The 20,833-nt window shown below is 36.7% G+C and overlaps 1 protein-coding gene across 7 annotated transcripts in view; it reads right to left on the bottom strand.

The window, feature by feature from the left end:
- CADM1 (cell adhesion molecule 1) overlaps positions 1-20,833 on the bottom strand; it is a 354,670-nt gene that overhangs the window by 30,877 nt on the left and 302,960 nt on the right. For 4 of the 7 annotated variants that reach the window (XM_007494754.3, XM_007494750.3, XM_007494751.3 and 1 more), the window contains 3 exons: positions 13,199-13,298; positions 9,677-9,849; positions 4,876-4,944 (listed from right to left, as the gene is read on the bottom strand). In XM_007494754.3, coding sequence (XP_007494816.2) covers positions 4,876-4,944; positions 9,677-9,849; positions 13,199-13,298 — 342 coding nt within the window. The remainder of the gene's footprint in view (positions 1-4,875; positions 4,945-9,676; positions 9,850-13,198; positions 13,299-20,833) is intronic. The other 3 variants (XM_007494753.3, XM_007494756.3, XM_007494757.3) reach the window with 1 other exon arrangement.

Here is a 20,833-nt window from a genome sequence, read left to right as displayed (position 1 = left end):
CTGTGTGACTAACCTTCTCAAGTACATTATAAAGGTTCTTTTCGGATAAGGATTATGCCTTATTTGAAAAGTATACTTATACTTCATATTTATATCTTCTATAATAATTAGCATAGTGATATGCATATGATGCATTATGGGTGTTCAATAAATATTTATTTAATGAAGGAAAGCAGCCATTTTATCTCATGTTCTGAAACTTTTAGTGATATGTGCAATTTATTGGCAAGAATTAGCCTAAATAGAGCATCTAAATGGCCCTTTCCAGCCATATGATCCTGAGCAAGTCACTTAACCCCCATTGCCTAATTCTAAGACAGAAGGTAAAGGTAAAAAAAAGAATTAGTTTAAGTGAATCTTATGGAAGACGACATTCTTGTGTTTAGTTACGTAAATAGGAGAAAATCATCCAGCAACCTACATTATATCACACTGGTCATTTCAACCATCAATCTTACTGATGAATGGAGTACTTGGTATAGTGTCAGCACATAGTAGGTGCTTAATAAATGGTTCTTGGCTACTATAATTTCTTTCCTCCAACTTACAAAGGATACAAAAACATTTTGTTTGAACTTTCCCATTAAGGAAATTACTGACAACCTTGAAGGACTAAAGCAACCTAATTTTTGTCATTAGAGATGTCTTATACATACTAAAGATGTCTTTTGACTACAAAATTCATAAAATTAATATTGGGGGAAAACTGGTACTCCCTTCAAGTAACAAGATCTTTTCAAATTTTCTAAGATATGGAAAAGGGGGATTGCTTCTTTCCCAGGAAATGACAAAATATTTTTGATTAGGTATATATTTTTTAAAAGATAAATATTTTAATATACTATAGTTCATCTTTCTCAGATTATTTTAGTGTAGGTTGTTTTAGAAGTGGACCTCAATGGCTATTCACTTCTAATTGTAAGTTGGTTTTACTTTCTATATTAATTACTATTGTTCAAATTTTTTTTATCTTCTACCTTAGAATCAATAATATTTATTGGTTCCAAGGCAGAAGGGTGGTAAGGGCTAGGCAATGAGGGTTAAATGACTCACCCTGGGTCATATACCTAGGAAGTTTCTGAGGCCAGATTTGAACCCAAGACCTCTCGTCTCTAGGCCTGGCTCTCAATCCACTGAGCCACCCAGCTGCCTCTCATTGCTATCATTTTTCAGATATGACCTTAAAGGTTGGGTTCCCTTTGGCGTAGAATCCCCTTTCAAACAGTTGAGGAGATTTAAAAATGAGTTCCATGGAATTATCTGCAAGAGGCTTAAACAAATGTTCATTCAGAATCAGCCTTAGATAAGTAGGATTCAATACCTGGGTTATATCAAAATAGGCCCAAGAGACATTTCTCCAACATGGCTGTCAGGAGCAAGCTTGATCCAGCTGGTGTAATGGGGTTAAAGATATTACCAGACACAGAGACAGGTGATTGCAAAGACACCTGATATATGGCAAAAATAAACTTTAAACACAGTAAACACAGTGGTGTGGTGGGATCACTTTTAAAAAACATTCCACATGATGATGAGTCTATGGAAGGAAGATTTACCTCCCCTAAAGTAACAGCTGTCCAAAATCTGTATCATAGCAAGGACTCCAGGGGCAATTTAAATTATGCAATTTGCTTTGCCATATCATATCGTACATCTTAATGAACAAAGCCACAAGGACAATTTGAAATGATAAAAAAAAAAGGAGGGGGGTTGCTAGTGATAACAGCTGAAACACAAAGAGATGGCCAGAATATCAATGCACATGAAAGATACTGAGAGAACAGACAGTCATGGGACAAATCATGATGATGTTACAAATGTAACCAAAGTCAACCTCAAGAGTTTGAAAATTCTAATCAACCTTCTGATTATTAGGACTTGATTTGAACTGCCTAGTCAAATCTAAGCAATGAGATCTTAAAAGTTTCAGTTAGTACTTTAAAATCCTGGTAAGCCCTATTAAGAGTTCTAGCTAGGATGTTTGCCACAAAGTTCACGCCTATCTGAAAAAGATAATTTGACTGGATTGACACAGATCTGGGACAAAACTTAAGTTCTTGACATCATTGGTCTGAGGAATCTGTGCACCAAGCAGACAAAAAAAAGACTAATAATTTAATCCACATTGAGTAAATTCCCAGTGAAGGTTAAACATGGAGTTCAAGAGAAAGACCGACTCTCCAACCAGAAAAGTGATTCAATTATCCTAGTTATGGAAGACACAAGATAATATTGGACTACGTCCTTTCAGAAAAATTAGAAATTAGATCTCTTGAGTTTAATAATATTTCTCTACTGCACTTGTACTTTTTTTTTTTTAATAATGAAACTCTAACCTAGAAAATATTTTAGTTACTGTATTTGACTGGAATAAGAGAAGTAGATGACTAGCTTTTTGTATGATTCTTATTTTATTCTGTTGTTTTTTGGGGGGAGGGGGGCTCAATCTTTATGTTACTGTCAGTGGTATTTGGTTGTTGAAGCTTTTAAGGCTAATGGTGGCTGTAATGTACAAACAGTGCAAGAGACAAGAAGAGTGGAAATTAATTTAGATATCCATTTGTCAAGACTCGGTTTGGAATATTGTTTAGGAACCAATCTAAAGCCTGGCCCTTTAGAAATGGAACCTGGAATCACTCAGTTCTATAACCTTTAATCTGTTTGAAGAGAAGAGCAGATGTTAAATTCCTTGAGTGTACAGATCAAGTCTTTAGGGCAAGATAAATACATATAAGGCTGCTTGTTAAGACAGAGTAACCCTAGAAGATCACATCCATCAAGGTAGGGGATTCAACAAAGTTGTTTTAGTAGCAATTTCAGTTTAACTACTCTTTGGTGCCAGTGAGAGTTGGGGCGTTCATTATCACAGATGCATTCTGTGTGGGGAGAGGATCCAACCCCTAACATCAAGAGACTAAAGTGCATCTGTGAGATCATCTCACATTACTCTGAGCTGGGAGGCCAGCAGCTTAAAGAGACAGAAGCCAAGAAAAATCCCCATTAAAGAGTCATTTGACAAAAGGAGAGAGTACAGTTTGTTTTTTTTTTAATTCTCTCCTAAACTGAGGCCCTGAAATAGAGCCTGTAATAACAATGTATTGTAGTTCTTTGAGGAGATAAGATTAGCTTCAATCTGCAATTACAAATTAAGAGCTGTGCAAAGAGGTAATTTCAAATTTCAAGATTGATTGTGAGGGAGAAGTTGAGTGTTAAGAAAAGTTTGTTTGTTTTTTTAAATATAAGCTAGTGAAAAGACAACAACAAATGGAAAATGTTGCCTCATATTAAAAATAAGTTGGTGCTGTGGATATTTATAGGCTGGATGACTAAGTTCCTAGCTATAATGGATGTGAGCTACTGGACTGGACTGGACTACTCTGAGCTATTTCTCACAGATATTAAAATTTTTAAATAGCGAGGTTGAACCTTAACTACGGCAAAGGTAAAAACCAAAGCTCCTAAAAAATACCTTAAAGATTTCCAGATGCAGGACAAGGGAGATTCAAGAGATCTTAATTTATATGAAAAGTGAAAAGGTCTAATCAAATTTCTCATGAGATTTTTATGAAAACATAGTTAAGAGAACACAAGTCTAGTCACAGATTAATACCTGCATAAGAGGTGGAGAGTGCTTATTATTTAGAGAAATACTCAGTGGGGCTTGCTCCAAGGTTCTCTTGGTTTGACTATATAAGGCTGGAAAGGTACAGCAATGCCGAAAAAGAAACAGAGATAAGGAAAATATTATTGCATTTAAAATTGATGGTTGTCTTCTCTTACTCTAAATGACTTGAATTTTGTCACCTCTGTCACAGAGGGAGGGCAGAAATATGAAAGATCTTGAGAACGTCAATGAAAATGATTGGTACCATATTCTGGGTAGTGAAAAGGGGAGTGATATACGAAGAGAGGTTAACAAGACTAAAAGTCTATAAGGAAGCACACAATGACAGAAACGTATAAAATAGAGAATGCTCAGAGAAGTCAATGAGGCCTCTGGCAGTCTCATCACTTGTAATAAAAATTAAAGGGAAAATTATATTAAAAAGGGGGAAGTCTTTCCACTCCTCATCAAACCTGCCCCCCCCTTAACTCATTGCAGATATTGAAAATAGGCAAAGTAATATACTTATAAAGATTCTTAAGAAATGCTAAATAGTATCTATTGAAGTGGGGCTTCTAAAAGCAAGGAAAGAAAACGGTCTATGAAATGAGGCAACAAGAGCGGCAAACAATATAGGAAGAGTTGCCAAACATGGACGATCACTTTTGACTAAAAGACGGAATTCTACGCCTGCTCTATGAGAAAAAAGCTGTAGTTCTACTTTGATCTTCTTAGCTATACTAGTGAAAGAAAAAGATGGTAACATTTCCCACACTTATTCTTTTGAGAATGAAGGATAGTTGTATATTTAGTAATATGATACAAGGAGGTACCTTATGGAATACATATTTCTTCCCCGTAGGGATGTAGCCAATCACTGGGGAAAGCCACAGAGTGACAGTATTTATCAACTCATTAGACAGAACAACGAATAAGTCATAACCACCTTTTCCGGTAGCTAGGCAGACATTTTACCCTAATCTTTGGTTAGATTGAGGTCCTTAAAAAGATGAATCCTTTGCATGAGGTATAAAAAGTATTGGATCTGTTTGAGTTTGGGAATTTTATTTTCAAATGCCTCAAGTGAAGGACTCAACTGGGGTCCTCAAGACTACAATTTAAGAATATAAGTTCTACGGGTTTTTATGCTGCCAAAATGAAGGAACCATAAACTTCTCAGTAAAGAACTGAATGGAGGTTGTCAGAATTCTTTGTATACAAACAAGACAATAAACATTCAGGACATTTTAATGGTAATGAAGGTACCATACCTGTGATGATGGTAGGGATGGTGGTGGTAGTGGTGGTTGTTGTGGGAGGAGGGATAGTTGTGGGGGGATCTGGATAAAAAAAAAAAAGAAAATCAAACCCACAATGCTGAACACAACAATGATCAATAATGCCAAAACAGATGTACAAGGACATTGAGATGCTTGTTTGATGCCTGTTCCCCTTTAAAAACAAGCTGGTGAACTTCAAGCTGTTTTAAAAGATTTTTTTCCCTTGTAAATGTATCCCCAGGCCTGATTTGGAAATGCTAAAAGAAGAAAAAAAAATCCTGTTAATGAAGTGAAAAAGGGAAGAAATGGGAAGTGGAAAAGAGGAAAATTATAATACGATAACATAATCCAACCATTCCACCCACCCCTGCCCAAACAAATTACCAATCAGCCTACTGAACAAATTTCAACTGTGAGGCTAGTTAGTTCAATGAGGGGGGTGGGGGGGAGAAGAGAGGAGAGACAGAGACAGACAGAGAGACACAGAGAGGGAGAGAGAGATTGAGAGTGAATACAATAGATGCCCTGTCATTTCTATGCATTTACATACTGATAGAAGATTGGGGAGAAGGCATGACATAGTCCTGATGCATTCGAAGAACTAATAACACCAGACCATGTATGTATTGCCTTTCACTTGTTCTCTATGACCATTAACTTCATTATTCTCCTTCCATCAATACATCTCAGCAGGAAGTAAAACTACTTCTAAACTAGTAATAAATACAAAGGAGAGAGAATGTCACCACTAAATATCAAGTTCCAGGCATGTCAGATTTTATCGAGATTTTATTTTTTAAGTCAATAAAATTTTATAACTTATAAATATTAATAGGATGCCTTTGCTCATGTTAAGAGCATGACCTAAATGGACTTAACTGATAAAAGAGAAAGCATATTTTTCCCTTTTATAACTCTGAATTATATATAGAAGAAACTTGACCCATGAAGCCAATAACCCAACAGGGAGCCCTTTGTTAGATATTTGATATACTGTATATCTTTCTATACCCTCAAACATTATTGTGGGGGAAGGGAAGGGGTGAATATGAAAGGGGAAAAATAATCAATGCCTAAATGATCAAACTGAATGTGTTAAGTAGTCAGCAAGACTTTGAACTAAGCAATCATTCTGCCATAATAGAGCATAAAACGATTCACGGGCTTTTGATTTTAAATTTTATCTAAAGCACGTCAACTTTTCCTCCCTGACACATCTGGTGTTCTTTTATCTCCAAGTGAGCTCTCAGATTCTCTAATTAATACATCAAAACTTTAATTATATACTGCACCTTTATTGTGTTTGGTTTAACTTCCTGAAAGTTTATGAAAAACATTACCTTGGAGTTTGCCTGGTAGCAAAGTCATTTTGAAATTATTCATGCCACAGTCTGACAACTCAGATTTTTTTCTCTCCCATGTAAATATATTTGCACAATTTTAAAAGGACCTACCCAATAACTGCTAGAACACTGTTTTATGGGTGTGTTTTGTTTTGAAATCTGGAAGCATCAAGTAGGAACAAGTTTAAAATACCCTTGCAAAAAAACATGAAGAATTCACCAGCCCACAGAAAGAATCCAATTTCCTGCAAGAATGTTCCCCATTTTATGGGGGAGGATTAATGCTATTCTCCGTGGACCAGGGATAATATGGGTAGTGAATAACAAAACATCACCCCATAAATCTAATGACAAAATGATTAGAATGTATCATATCAACATAAAACAAACAAACAAAACAAACAGCTTAAAAGAAATAGCCTCAAGTAGAGAAATAAGAAAGAACATATTCCAGGCATCAGAACTGTCCCATTTCCGAAATACCTCTTTGTGGATGGGAAACTGGAAAAGCATTTTGTGAGCTGGTAAATTGTTTGTTTGTATTTGAAAGACTGGTTTATAGGCCTCCAAACCCTGATGCAGGTGCAGATTATAAAATCAAATGCTCCTTGCTATGAAGTTCTATAGAGATCTTGCTCAATTCATAACTACATTGGTGATAGTTAATATTATTTTCATGGCCTGGAATGATTACAATATTTACTTTACAAAAAGAGCATCCATACTCTAAAGATTCTCCTCCGCTTTGCTATGATGCTATTTCTGTATGTGGTTCAAAAAGTGTTGACACAAAGTGGGCTATAATCATGTTACAATAAAAGTGTGTCTGAAAGAAGTTTCAAATATGGTTATGAGCCATGGGGTGGGCCAGCTAACTGGAGCACAGACTTCAAAATGAGGTCATCAACCTTTCTCATGTTGCAAAAGGCACACATTTCCAATTATTTCTATCACCACTGGGGTAACTGTTGTCCTTCACATCTGGCCTAAATGACCTGAATGAATTAAATTCCACTGTCGGCTACAACCCAAAAGCTTAGATCATTACCAGAGACCAGAAGGCAAAATTTAAGGAACTATGGAGTTGGTGCTAATGATCTGTGGTTGAGACACCAAGGCTAACAGAATAAAACCAGCTGGTGCTTGGAAAGAAACTACTCAGCCTGATTCTCCCAGGACATATATTACTCACTGGGAGATAGACAGTCTACTTCAGAAGCATGTTGTTAACTCCTTAGAAGGCTAAATGCACCACTATGGAAATTACTACAGTGATTTGGACTCTGTGATTTTAGTAAATAAAACTGGACAACCCATCCTCCCAAATTATTAAAACCAGAAGCTTGTTGGGTTGTTTTATTTTCAAATAAATTAGTAAGAGGGTGAGTTCCTTGACCCAAGTTGTTGCTGGGTTCTCCTACCAGCCATTGTCACAGCTGAAAGGGATAGAGCATAACATGAAGCTCCATTACTTTTCTTTGTAAAAGGGGTGAAAGGGTAGACATAAAGGGTGCACATGCCCACCTAGGTTTGTCCTTATGTTTCTAAGTTATAAAACAGTCTGCATTCTCTCCTAAAGAGTAAATTCATCTGCAAATGTAGCTCAAAAGAAGAACCTTCTAAACTAGAAGAAACTGCTCCACTAGAAACAGTGTGGAAAATAACAAATTCTAAGTTATCTTTACTGGCTAACCTTCCTATGTATCAAAACTACTGCAGTGTATAGCTATACAAAATTTGTAAAGAGAATTCCTCCTTAAGCTGTGAGGCAAAAAGCAGAACAGACACTGTTCCAGGGGGAAAAGAATGACTTTCTGAATTGAGAAAATATATTGAAAGCGTTTAGATAAAATCATGGAAATGCATGGCTCAATTGATAAGTAATACTGTTCAAGATCACTGTGGGTAAGAAGGGCTGTATTGACAGTCTCTGAGCTGGATCTTTTTCTACAATGGAGAGGCCATTGTAGCAAGTAAAGTGAGGGTGTATTTTCCACATGTTGTCAGTGTCACTATTGTCAATCGAGAGCTTAAAGCCCTGTGATGGTGTTCAGAAATGAAAGGAAGTAGGTAAATTCGACCTCTATCTTTTTAGACAAAATTCTCATGTTTGGGGGCACCTGAAGAGATGACTGTGTTCATCTATTTCTAGCAGGAGCTGAGTCATGCTACAATGCTAACTTATAGACTCACAAAAGGCCACATCTTCTTGACTTATCTTTTCCATTTGATGGTTAATTCCCACAACTCCAGGTCTACTATCAACAAACCAGAGACAACATAGGGAATGAACAAAAGAACTTTCCCCATAAATCTATTACTAACAAAATGATTAATATTGATTAATCACTTATGTTAAGGAAAAAAATTAAAGTATTGGCTAAAGGTGAAATGAAAATGTTCAAAAAGGGATAGTCTGGAATATGTTTCTTTTGGTTAAAAGGTAAATTAAACCCACTGCATTTTGTTAGTGAGTTCACAGAATATGTGGCCATTTCTTCCAAAATGTTATCAGTGAATTTGATCCAGCTGTGAATAATAAAACATTCACAATATATTCAGGTTCTCATACCTATAGTCATTCATACTCATATCATTTCAAAAACAACCCTATCTACTTGATGTGGAATAACACTAACCAGCCTGGCTTTATAAAAGTGATCATCCTATTTTATATATCATCCTATGCGAATGATTGTCACTAGAGTGCTAGTACACTTAACAGGATAGAAAATAGTCATCGGACATAGCAGCAGTGCAGCACCATATAAATGGGAAATAATTAGAATGCATAATAATTAATAGTCCTGTGAAAAATATTCATAAAACAAAAAACAAAAAAACAAAAATAAAAACAAAAAAACAAACAAAAAAAAGGCATTTTAGTGTCCAATTGGTAGCTACAGATAGTTTAGGTAGCCACTGAGAATTCCCTCGTTTCTTAAAGTTATTTACTGGTCTCTAATCTCTTCTTCTGTATTTTAATGACTTCATACTTAAAATGGGAAAGGAGAGCCCGTAACCATTGAGCAGAGAGAGTCAGATCAGACTAGGCATCACTGGAAACAACAATGAAAATGAACTCTGCACAATGTAGATAGAGGCATTAATCGGTAAGGATAGATTTTCAGTCATTACTTCCAAGGTAAGTGCTCTCCATAGGTTGTGCCTGAGGACATATTCCCCCTTGCCCCACATGACCAGAGAGCGATCTAGTGGGCTGTGTTCACAGGCCCTTGAACACAAAAAAGGGCTGTCCTCAAGATGAGAAAGGGAGGAGAAGTCATGGCTCTCCTGGCAGGAGACAAAAGGGCCAACACAAGCCAGGCTTCTGAAAGCTCTTGCAGGGAGTCATTAAAAAAGAATTTGCCAGAAGCCTGAAGAGTGAAGCGCATGTTGCAGCTCTGTGTAATCGAGTCTAGGAGACGGGTGTTTGTCTTCTCACGTACCGTATACATACAGCGTATAATCCGAATGAGCTGTCCCCACTACGTTGGAAGCTTCACAGCGGTATGTACCATTATCTGTTTTGTTTAGGTTATTAATGAGCAGGTTGGACCCCGACACTACAGCATGTTGTGGCAGGTCGTCATCTAATCTTACCCAATTCACCATCACAGGCCTATGGAGGAGGGGGAGAAAGACAAGTTGCATTAACTATTTCCCATGAAGCAGTTGATACATCAAACTGTTCACCCACACATTAAATAAGGTTGCATGCAAGGTGACAGACACTAAAGGAAGGCACAACACAGGACATTTAAGACAACAAAAGGATATTTCTTGATCTTTCCAAATACCCATCTGTTTGACATATTATCATTCTTTTTTTCCCTCCCTCTATTTACATTATCGGGTGTTGCATGGGTGTCAACAGGACACACAAGGGAGCTTCATTATTTACAATTTATCCTAAACAACTCGGATGAATGATCCAGTATGCTTTATTTTTCTGCCCTGCTGTGCAGTTTCACAACAACTGGATAGGACAGAGCTCATCCATCGTTAATCATCTCCTTAATTAATTACAAAAAATCAAAGACACACCAAAACTAAACTAGGTTCCAGACCTGTGATAGATGTACTCCTCTGACAGTAACTAAAACACAAAGCCATTTGCTTATAAGCAAGTTGTAATGTTTAATAGGTTTGATGGTCTATCTAAAGTAAGATGCATGGCTCTCAATAGTTATCTTTTGGCCTGTTGTCTGAAAGAGTATCCCAGCAAGTTGGAGGGACAATCAGTGCTCTTCCTCTCTGACCAATCACATCTATTCTTCGCTTGGTAAACAGTGACTTTTCCCAGCTTGTCTAAAAACAGAAAATACATGTTCCCCCACCTCCTCCAACCCAGTACACCTGCATAGAGGTAATCACAGCTTTAGGAAGAGTCTTTCAAGTTAATCATTGCTGAGTGAGTCTCAACATGGCTTTTTCAGGTCTTAAGACACTTGCTCATTACTGAGAAGTCTGTTTTTAGTGATTGAAAGTACCACATTGGTATCCTTTAAGAAGAATCAATTTCCCAAGAAGCTCAAGAAATACACACATCTAAAACATATTTTCATGCCACTCAGAATTCAGAGCTGCCACTCATCAAGATCCTCCCCCCTCCCCCAATGCCCACCCAGATCCCCTTTGTAAATTGAAGAAAACACAGGGTTTGTAATTGAAAAGTTTCAAGCTGAAAAAGGAGCAGCTCAGAGCCTGGAGGCAACTCCAAATTCCACTTGGTTCTGTCCTGTCATCACCCCAAGGGGTACTGGCAGGAAGAAAAATCTACATTTAATGACTAGCATATACTTGAGTTAGCTTTATCACGTAACATTCTAGTTTTCAAATGGTAAGGGAAGTTACAATTTTTCTTTAATTACACATGGGTTTGTCATCACGACCCAGTAAATTATTTAAAAATTAGCGCTGCATATGTCCTCCTTGCAGGCAATGGCAAATGGGCCCGCCTGGCAATCAGATCTAATGTCCTGCTGCTTGACAGCTGAAACAATCAGTAGGGGTAAGTGCTAAGGATATTCACAACATTTAATGGCAATCTAAATTACCATTTTTATTGTATGCTGTTTCCTGAGAAAATAAATAGGTAATATGCTAAAAGGGTAACTGTGGAGTAACATGTGCACACTTATGCAATCATATACCCATTTCTACTAGAAAGGAACAGACATGCTCTCAGGAGCATGTGTCCTGAAAGAAACATGTCATTACCATTCCTATGACATCTTCTATTGGACACACTAATTCCTTCAGAAAAAAACAAACAAAACACATAAACATACAAATCACCAAAATACAGGTCAGCAGCCCACTTACTAGAAAGGCAATTTAATAAAGGTGGCAAAACGATTTTGAAAAATTTTTTCCAGGTATCCTTAGCACAAGACTCAAATAATTTTCAAAGGGAGAAAGCAGATTCTTCTGCCATGCTCCAGAGAAAAGAGATCTTTCAGCTGAGACTAAGCATTTTCAAAAATCACACAAACTAGGAACACAGAAGAAGGAAAAGAAAAACAAGAACAATATTTTCATCATCCTGACCTCCCTACACTAGGTGCCAAACAAGGAGGGTCAGTCAGGGTTGTTCTGGGCAAGTTTGTCTGGACGATATGGGTTTGATCAGCTTCATTTCTCAGTGATGTCCGCCAAGAATGAAAAGTAGATGTAAGCAAGGTGAGTGATGTCCTCATACTGACTCCATCATTGATTAGCAAACACCATACATGAGTGGTATTTCGCTTTCTAATCCCTTATCATATGATCTTTCTGGGTCTCAAAATTAGAGGAAAGAAGATAGTCTTCCAGATATCATTGGGAGGCTTGGTTAAAATCCTTTATTTATTTGCTTGTTTGCATGAAAGCTATAATAATGATGCAAGCATGGACCTACAAAAGGGATTTGATGCTATGGGGACAGCAGAGGGAGCCCAATGCTATTTTTTGGTGGGTGCCACCAAAGTCTAAGCCTGCTCAATCCTAGTTTCTACATATTCCTCCATTATGGAGACAAGGATTGTTGTTTTTCCTCTGGGAAACATCTAAAGTCTATCAATTCAAGATAAAAGATAGCTTTTTCTTTACTGTGAACCATGAAATGACAATAGGCCTTTAAAGGGGCAACATACTGACACTTTATTATATTGAAAATAAAAGTCATACTTCTAGTACACATTTGGACCATCTAAGTTCTTGTCCACTAGCACAACCTGGAGCCATTCCAGAGACATTGTGGACACATTCATAAGAGTGAACACAAGTGGAACAGTCAACATTAGTTCAAGAAAATTTATTTCCTCGATGATATTGTTCTTACTCAGTGGCTTATTTACACTGGGGAAAGCTTCTAAGCCAAGTCCTTGCTGAAAAAAACCTTTTATTCAGAAAGTTATATGACTATTTTTCTTTGAGACAGTACGGGGATCAAACCTAGGTATTGCATCAATTATTATTTTTTTTTACAATGGCTAAACAAAATATAGTTAGTCAGTCTTGTTTGGGAAAGAGCATTTTAGAACACGAAGAGGAAAGTGCACCATAAGCACCAGTAAGTTATAGATAACATTAAAGTTCAATTTGTTATTGTTTGCTTTTTTATTTGCAGGGGGACAGGGCTGGGGTTGAAGGGTGGGAGATAGAATAATAGCAATGAATATAATAATGAAAAAGTGCTAATAGAGGACATTAGCCAAGATTTCATTTTACCTAGATGTTATTCACGTTTTAAAAAAAAAAAAACTGGTCAACAAGAATAACTGACAATTCTTTCTTTTTTTCTAAAATAATCCTCCACCCTCCACTGAATAATCTTCCTCTTTTCACTGCATAATCTCTTATCGTTTGCAGTAGGCTCTCGTCTGGGAGACAGGTGACAGGCCAATGAGAAGTGATTGCACATACATCTCTGTGTTGTGACATTTACTGTGCGTGACCCACTGCCAACCTTGGACTTCAGAACTTACTGGGGCTTTCCGATGGCTTCACATGTTAGCTCAAGCGTGTCCCCTTCCCGGGTTAGGCCTTGTGGAGGGTAAGTCAGCTGAATGTGCACTTGAGGCTTATCTGCATGACAACAACACAAAGTACAATGTTGAACAAATGATATCATCAGGCAGAATCAAACTTGCCTGCTACTGCAAACACCACACACTGGCAGTGCTTGCTCCCTCCCCATCCTCATTCCTTCAGTTACATCTTTCTAATTAGTTAGTAATCCTGGCATTTGCTCAAATTAAATTGACTAATAACTCTAAAGAGTGAAACGCGGACAGATAAGAGATTCATAAGCCAACTGCGCCACATCAAACATTTCCTGTGAAATACATTTTGTTACATTGAAGTTTATCTCCAAACTCACTCAAGCTAAAGGAAACTCATTTGCCTTCATGCTGAGGTGAAGCCACAGATATTTGTGGTGCTCAGAATTGATACATTTTATCATATATCATATATTACTATGTGACAATACTTTGTGACACCGCATATTAATAAGTCGGGCTCTTCTCAATTTTCTTGTGTTAAAATGAAAAAGCCAGCAAATTCAGAATTTCAACATTCTGCTTTAAGAATTAGAATTGGGAGCTCAGTGGGAAGAGTCTTGTTCAGTGGAAACTAGAAAAATCTTGCCTTAAATATTCCCACAGACTGTATTTGTTAGGATAAAACAAAGTAAAATATATAGAATTAGGCTTAATTGGAGCAAGACTACTCACTTGAAAGTAAATTATAAGCCATAATAAAAACTCAAATACAGGTTGTAGATTTTTTTTTTAAAATCAGACCAAAAGTGTTGTTTATTCAGGCTGGACATCCATATACAAATAACTGATGCCTCTGTGAGCTATTACCTTGCTCTTTGTTGGAAGGTAGAATCAAATTTAAATAGCTATACAAACTGTGGTCTGACAGAATTGTTGAATATCATGATGAGGCTCAACCAACACTGTATTAATTCCTAAATCAATTTCAACAGAACTTGTTGGTTATATTTTTGAAGACATATTCAAGTTTAATGAATGGGAGAGGATATGATATCAGTAAGCAGAAAGGTCAAAACAATTTCCAAGATTTTACTTCCTAGTACCGTCATAATAGCTAAAACAACAGCTCCTTGGTCTTTTACAAGCAAAGCTTGGCTTATTAACATGAATCTTTTAGAATAATGGAGAGGAAAAAGAGGACAGGGCTCAACTAAATTGTAACCTATAGAAGTCAATCCTCTGAAAGGATGGCTCCTTCACAAATACATTTTTAAGATACTTATTCCTATCACTGGCCTTCCTCATAGCTCTGAAACCATATGGTTTTCAGAACCCTTTAAAGGAACCACCTTGAATGCTGGCGTGTAATCTCCTTCTGTAGGTTGTCAATGCTTTTTGAGACGTTGAGTCATTTGCCAGAGAACATAAAGTTAACAAGGCTTGAAGGTACTAGCTGACCCTCCCAAGTGGCATGGTTTCATTCTCAGATTCACTGGCTACAAGAAAAATTTTAAGAGCAAACTGGCATAGAGATTTCCAGATATTCACTGGGGAGGAGGAGTTAGAAGGACAGTCAATTGAGGAGGACATAAATAAACATGAAGGAAAAACAGTGGTAACACTGTATAGAAGACCAATTGTGGGACAGTACCCAAGACTTATTAATCATCTTTAAAGTTTGAGATGGTACTACCTTTGTCTAAATATAAACATCAGGTATCCATAGTATGCCCATTAATTTGGCTGTATAAAAAATATTGGAGAGATACAAAATGAAAGAAAAAGTACCGATAAGAAACTCATTATGAAATGTAGAGGGTGATGGAAAGAGAGGAAAAATACACTGAATTTTGTGACATTACACACTCACACACACTCACAAGTAGACCAAGGTAATGCCACCTCATTCACACTTAGAAAGACAGAACCTGTGTGACACAGGGGAGGACACTTCTGGGGCATCATATGAAGGAATTTAAACCTCAAACTTCAGATTAAATTTGAATGTTTACTGGTAGGTTAATCTCTGATCAACCAAAGGGTTGCATTTTCCATGTGCCACTGACAATGGTCCATTAACTAAGTGGAAACAGAATGTTTCCTGGCCTATATGATTTTTTTTCCCCCATGCAATTTACAAGCAAACAGAGAGGGTACATTTTCAGCACTACACACTGAGAGTGCTAAAAATCGAATCCATACTGCCGGTTCAGTAACATATTTGCTTTAGTCAGATAATTTCTTATACTCCTAATGACCTATTTATCAATTATCAATTGCTTACATAAATTAGAAGGAATGAAACGACAACTTGGTATACTTAAATTCAAGTATGAATTACATAAGTCAAAGAAAACACCTTTAATTCTAATAACTGATTTTAATAACCTATCCAAATTTCTTGAACAATATCCAGCACCTATTTATTCAACCATAACTACCATAGTAGCTGGCTGACTAAAAAGATAAACATCAATCTTGCTTCTATTGTGCAAGAAAATGTCCCCCAGGTTAACATATTCAGAATTTATTGGTATATTATCTGACAATGGGCAATCAAAAAAGTCTTCATGGCCAGTCCATGAATATAACGTGTACATGCCAAGGTTTATCTGGCTAATACAAACCTTATAATAAATCAAGTTTTTCTTCCTTTGCCCCCAAAATGGAGTTTGGAATTTTTTCAAAAGGTGGAATAGAACACCTTGGAGATGATATTGCAACTTGGAAACCCATAGAGGAAAGGCAGAATTATGCAGGAAGTTCATGACTACAACAAGGATATGTCAAAAATTCTCAAGAATCCAGATGGCTGATTGGATAGCCTAAAGCTTGTCACTTACATTTTAATTATGCTCATAAATCAAATGTTATAATCTACCAAATATTTTACTAAAATGGAACCTAGTGCCAAGATTTATTTTTAAGTAATGAGGTAGAAACTAGTATATTTTCTGGGTGATCATTTTACACAAGCATTAGTTGGTATTTGAAGGCAGAACGTTAAAGCCAGAGGACTCTTTCCTACCCAAGTGCATAATTCTCTTGAAACATAGCTCAGAATGGTTTGGTGTCATTATAAAGAGGGAATTGCCGGGGGTGAGGGGGGGCAGGGGGAAACATGAATAATGGAACCATGGAAAAATATTCTAAAGGGGAAAAAAAAAGAAATTTTAAAAAGAGGAATTTTCTATATCAAACTAAGAAACATTGGAAGGTCTGTGTACTTGCTGAATATCATAGTGATGGAGATGGAAATACCAATGGCCAATCAATTAAGTCTAGAGACCTGACTGTTTCATAATAGACTAATTTTTGTAAAGCAGCAGAGAAGGTATTTAGCAAGGTACTGATGTTAAATTTATTGCTTAGACTAAGATATAGAAAGGGGTCAAATGCCAGGAAACTTAAGGTCATATTACATTGGCAAAATATTTTAGTTGAACTTTTATTATAAATACATTATAATTTGGAATTTTTTTTGTAAATAGACTTTCTATTTCTTATATATATCACATGCACATGTGTATGTATGCTTCAAATATATTTACATATAGGCAAACATACAAAAGTGATTTGATAACAGATTACATTTGATTTTACAGTAGTCTGACCTGAAATCATAGAATGGGACCTGATCTGATGAGAATTTTTGTGCTTGTATTTAAGTTTCCTATGTAAATGAAAAGCTGAGCTATTTTTCTAACTGGAAAGGAAAGAAGGGAGGAAGGGGAAGGAAAAGGGGAAGGGGAAGGAAATAAGGAGTTCCTTTGTCTTAGCAGCTTCCTTTTGGACGTTTCTGTACAGCAGAGCTCAATCATGTACAGAAGTAGTTCAGAACATATGTGACTAGAATACCTCCCTGCTGTCTACCATCATTTCTTTACAGAGATGTCCAAATCAAAAATATTATGAAATTTAGCAATGGAGAATGTCTATATGCAATGGAAAGTCAAGGAGATTTCAGTCATTCTGGGTTATTGCTGTACATAACAGTAAACAATGGCCTATGTACAACATGAAGGTATGTGGGCTGGTATGCAGTGACTGTCCAAATACGGGTTAGTCTCATAATGCCATTGAACCTGGTCTTTCCAGTCCCTTCCTCATTCTTAAATTGAAATAAATTGAAGCCCTAAAGGGCTTTAAGTTCTACTCTCCCTGGAGGAGATTTTTTCATATTTCATAATATTGGATTTAAAACTGAGGAAGTATTAGTTGGATGAGAAGAGGACTGTACCATTGCTACAGGAAGGGCATTTGCACATCATTGGCATGCTTTGAAAATGGCCCTGCCCTTGTGTGAACCTTGTATCTTGCTTACTGTACCCTGGAAAAAACCAACCTTCCCCTCCCCAAAACATTACATTAAGCCACACATAGACTAGATTTGGGTCAAAATATGCATAGGTTCCCCTGAACAGTCAAAGAAAAGGGCAGTGCCTGCCTGAGGGGACTTCATCTTGCTTGGCTGACTAGAATAAAGGAAATCTGGAATAAAAAGAAAAAAATCAAAATTAACCTGAGAATAACACAGCTCTAATGGGTACTGGTGACTGACTTGAGCAAAAGAGAAAAGGTTCATCCTAAAAATGACCGTCCTTTTAACTTGAGTGGGATGGGATAGATTAGCAACTGAAAGTGAAGCTTCTACTGCTCAAACTGGTGATTGGGGTTGCATGTGTAGCAACTCAGACCTCTCTGAGGAGCTGAAAAAGAACATTCAGCAGAAGGTTTGCTTTCTATTGTCATAACATGTTCATGAATAATTTTCACTGCAGTTTATTTTGTTTGTTTGGAAGGTGAAGGACCTCCTGCTGTTGCAGCTGTTGTATGAATTGTAGCACTTAAACCCTGTTTCTTGAAATAAAGAAAGGAGAGCTAAGATGAGTGGAATGAGTCAAATAGGGTAGGACTGATATGGTACCAACATTATGTGACACATTACTCAAAGAAAAATGAAATTACCTCTTGATGCAATTGATAAATACCTTGGTGGACACTAAAATGACTATTTACTCAAGAGAATCAAATTTTATTTCATGAAGCTCTGGCTTAAACTTATTTTCTTAATGTATTTTAAACAGGGTGCTTACTCACATTGATATCTAAATCTTTATGAAATATTTAGAATGAAATTTTTTTAAAAATAGTAAGAAGTAAAGGAAACTCCTGGAGAAAGAGAAAGGGACTGGTAATTAAAATGCAGATTTTTACCTTCAATTCTGCTACCATGAACATGAAACAATCAGCTATTAGGTAGCTTACACAGCTATTTTGCTTTGTCCTAGGCAGTATAGTTACTCCTCAAAGTTGGAATTCATTTCAGGGCTTTAGGCTTGTGTCCTCAGACCTCTGTATCCCTATTTAATTTGTTCTTTACTTGGCATCTCATGGTGAGAATTCTTAATCTTCTTCTGTGTCATAAACTCCTTTGGCAATATGGGAACTAGACTAAGAATGTTTTATTCCCAACATTCATAATAGAATAAAATTTTGATTTTTAGTCAGACATTAGTGAAAAGTAACATGCAATTCAAGCCCTATCCAAGTTTAAAGACCACTGTCCTAAAATCTATGAAACCACTGTTTTAGAACCCCACTCTTAGAGTGTATCTCAAAGCGATGAGAACTCTTGGGCAAAACTGCAATGTCCTCCTCTTGATCATGGATTATAATTGCCAGATTTTAACCTAGTATCTCCCATCTCTAGGGCTGGTTCTCAAGCCAATGAGCTACCCAGCTGCCAGTTTATCATTTGATAAAATTAAAGTTAGACCTTGAGTCGAAATTCATTAAGAGAAGGGTAAACAACAAAGATTTTAATTCACTCCTATGGGGTGTTCTGGTACACAGTCATGTAAGGGAAGGAGGTCTCCAGTTTAAAAAAAAAAAAAGCAAAGTAGGCCATTTTATTGAGGCTAGAAAGATAGTGGAAAAGAAAGGGGAACATCCAGGGGGGAAAATGCAGATTATGAAGAGCTACCTTCCCTCTCAAATCTCAAATGCTTCTTTTCCCTATGGAGTAATTCAAATTTGGATCAATATATTTTTTCTACTGTTGGTTCCCAAGCTGCTAATCCACTGTATCACCACAGAGTGCTTGGCTAACTATCTGTTGGGTTAGTCACAGTCCTTTAAAGAACGGCTGCTTTGCATTAACAACAAAAGAATGATGCATAAAAAAAATTAGTTTGAGGCAGGGGGACTCCATGCCTTGATGTTTTCTCAAGAGGAATAATAAACACAGAAATGACTTCCTTGAAACTCAATTCACCTGTTAAAAAAATAATAAAAGGAAGGGAGAGAGGGAGGAGAATATTCTGTTAACAAGAAGACTGGGGAGCAGAGAGAAACAGGCCAAATCTAGTCATTGCCTTCTATTATGCCTCAAAGAAGGCAACCTGGGAAAAAGAACTGGTGGAAGGGATGATGTTAGAGAAGAAGCTGTTTTTGGAAACTAAGTCTAATGCTCCACTCCAAATAGAAAGATATTTTCGAGCTTCCAGGTTTTTCTTATTTCTTTACACTGCAGAGCCACTATTGATAACAGAGGAACATTTATTTTGGCACAGATAAAGAACAGGTTTTGATCATCTCCTCAATGCCCAATTTTCTTCCAATTGAGACAGTGAAAAAAAATCTAGCCTTCTGTGGATCATGGATGAACAGAATTATAGATTTATAAAATGCATGGCTCCATCAAGTCAATAAAACTCATTTTTAAAATGATGCCCAAGTACACAATTAACTGACAGATGATAATTGGAGCAAGGGATTCATTCAAATATGTTTGTTGAGTCTGTTTTTCCCTAAAAAAATCATCCCTGGCATGAAAAAAAAACACCAAAAAACAACTTCTGATAAATGGAAATTTTTTATAAGAGTATTTAAAAAGGAAAGTTGTAAGAGGGAAAGGTAAGGTAACAGTAACCCAAGAGCTTCATTTTGCCTCTATCCAGAGTAAAGACTTTTTCTTTCCCCCTTTTTGCACAACAATTTCAATTCCATACAATGGGTCAAGTCTTTCCTTTGAATTTCCAGCTTCTGTCACTATGTTGCCACCTTGATGTTATTTAGACAGTTTTCTTTTAACGTGCAGACAGAGAACTGTTCTTGTTAAACAGGCTTTTACGTGATGAGAGTATATCTCTTAGGTCTGATCCATCACTAACTGTGCTACAAATTCTATCACACTCTGTTCTAATCATCTTTGTTATAAATTTCATTAACTTTATGTATACATAGATACTTACCACAAAAAGTCTCACATAAGAATTGCAAAAATATGTAGGGTCAGGTATTCTCAAATCATTAGAAACAACAACCACAATAAAAACCCCCCAGAAACACCATGGTACTCTTCATCGAAGCTAAGGGAATGAAGGCTTTGAATTGCAGCTTGTGAGCATAATTATTTTCTCTTTTAAACATTTAACTGCACACTGCTGCTGCTGTACTCTTGCTGAGTCTCAGAATGAAAGCTAAAAAACCAAGGGCCCTACTGTATATTCTTCATTCCCAGCAACATTCCTATGAGAAAACCTTATTAATGAGCTTGCAAACGAGCACCCAACTGGGAAATGTCACAAACAAGAGTGGCTAATGCCCCAGAAA

Source organism: Monodelphis domestica, chromosome 4 (assembly GCF_027887165.1).
Source record: "Monodelphis domestica isolate mMonDom1 chromosome 4, mMonDom1.pri, whole genome shotgun sequence".
Classification (NCBI taxonomy): domain Eukaryota; kingdom Metazoa; phylum Chordata; class Mammalia; order Didelphimorphia; family Didelphidae; genus Monodelphis; species Monodelphis domestica.
This window is presented reverse-complemented; position numbering and strand designations above follow the sequence as displayed.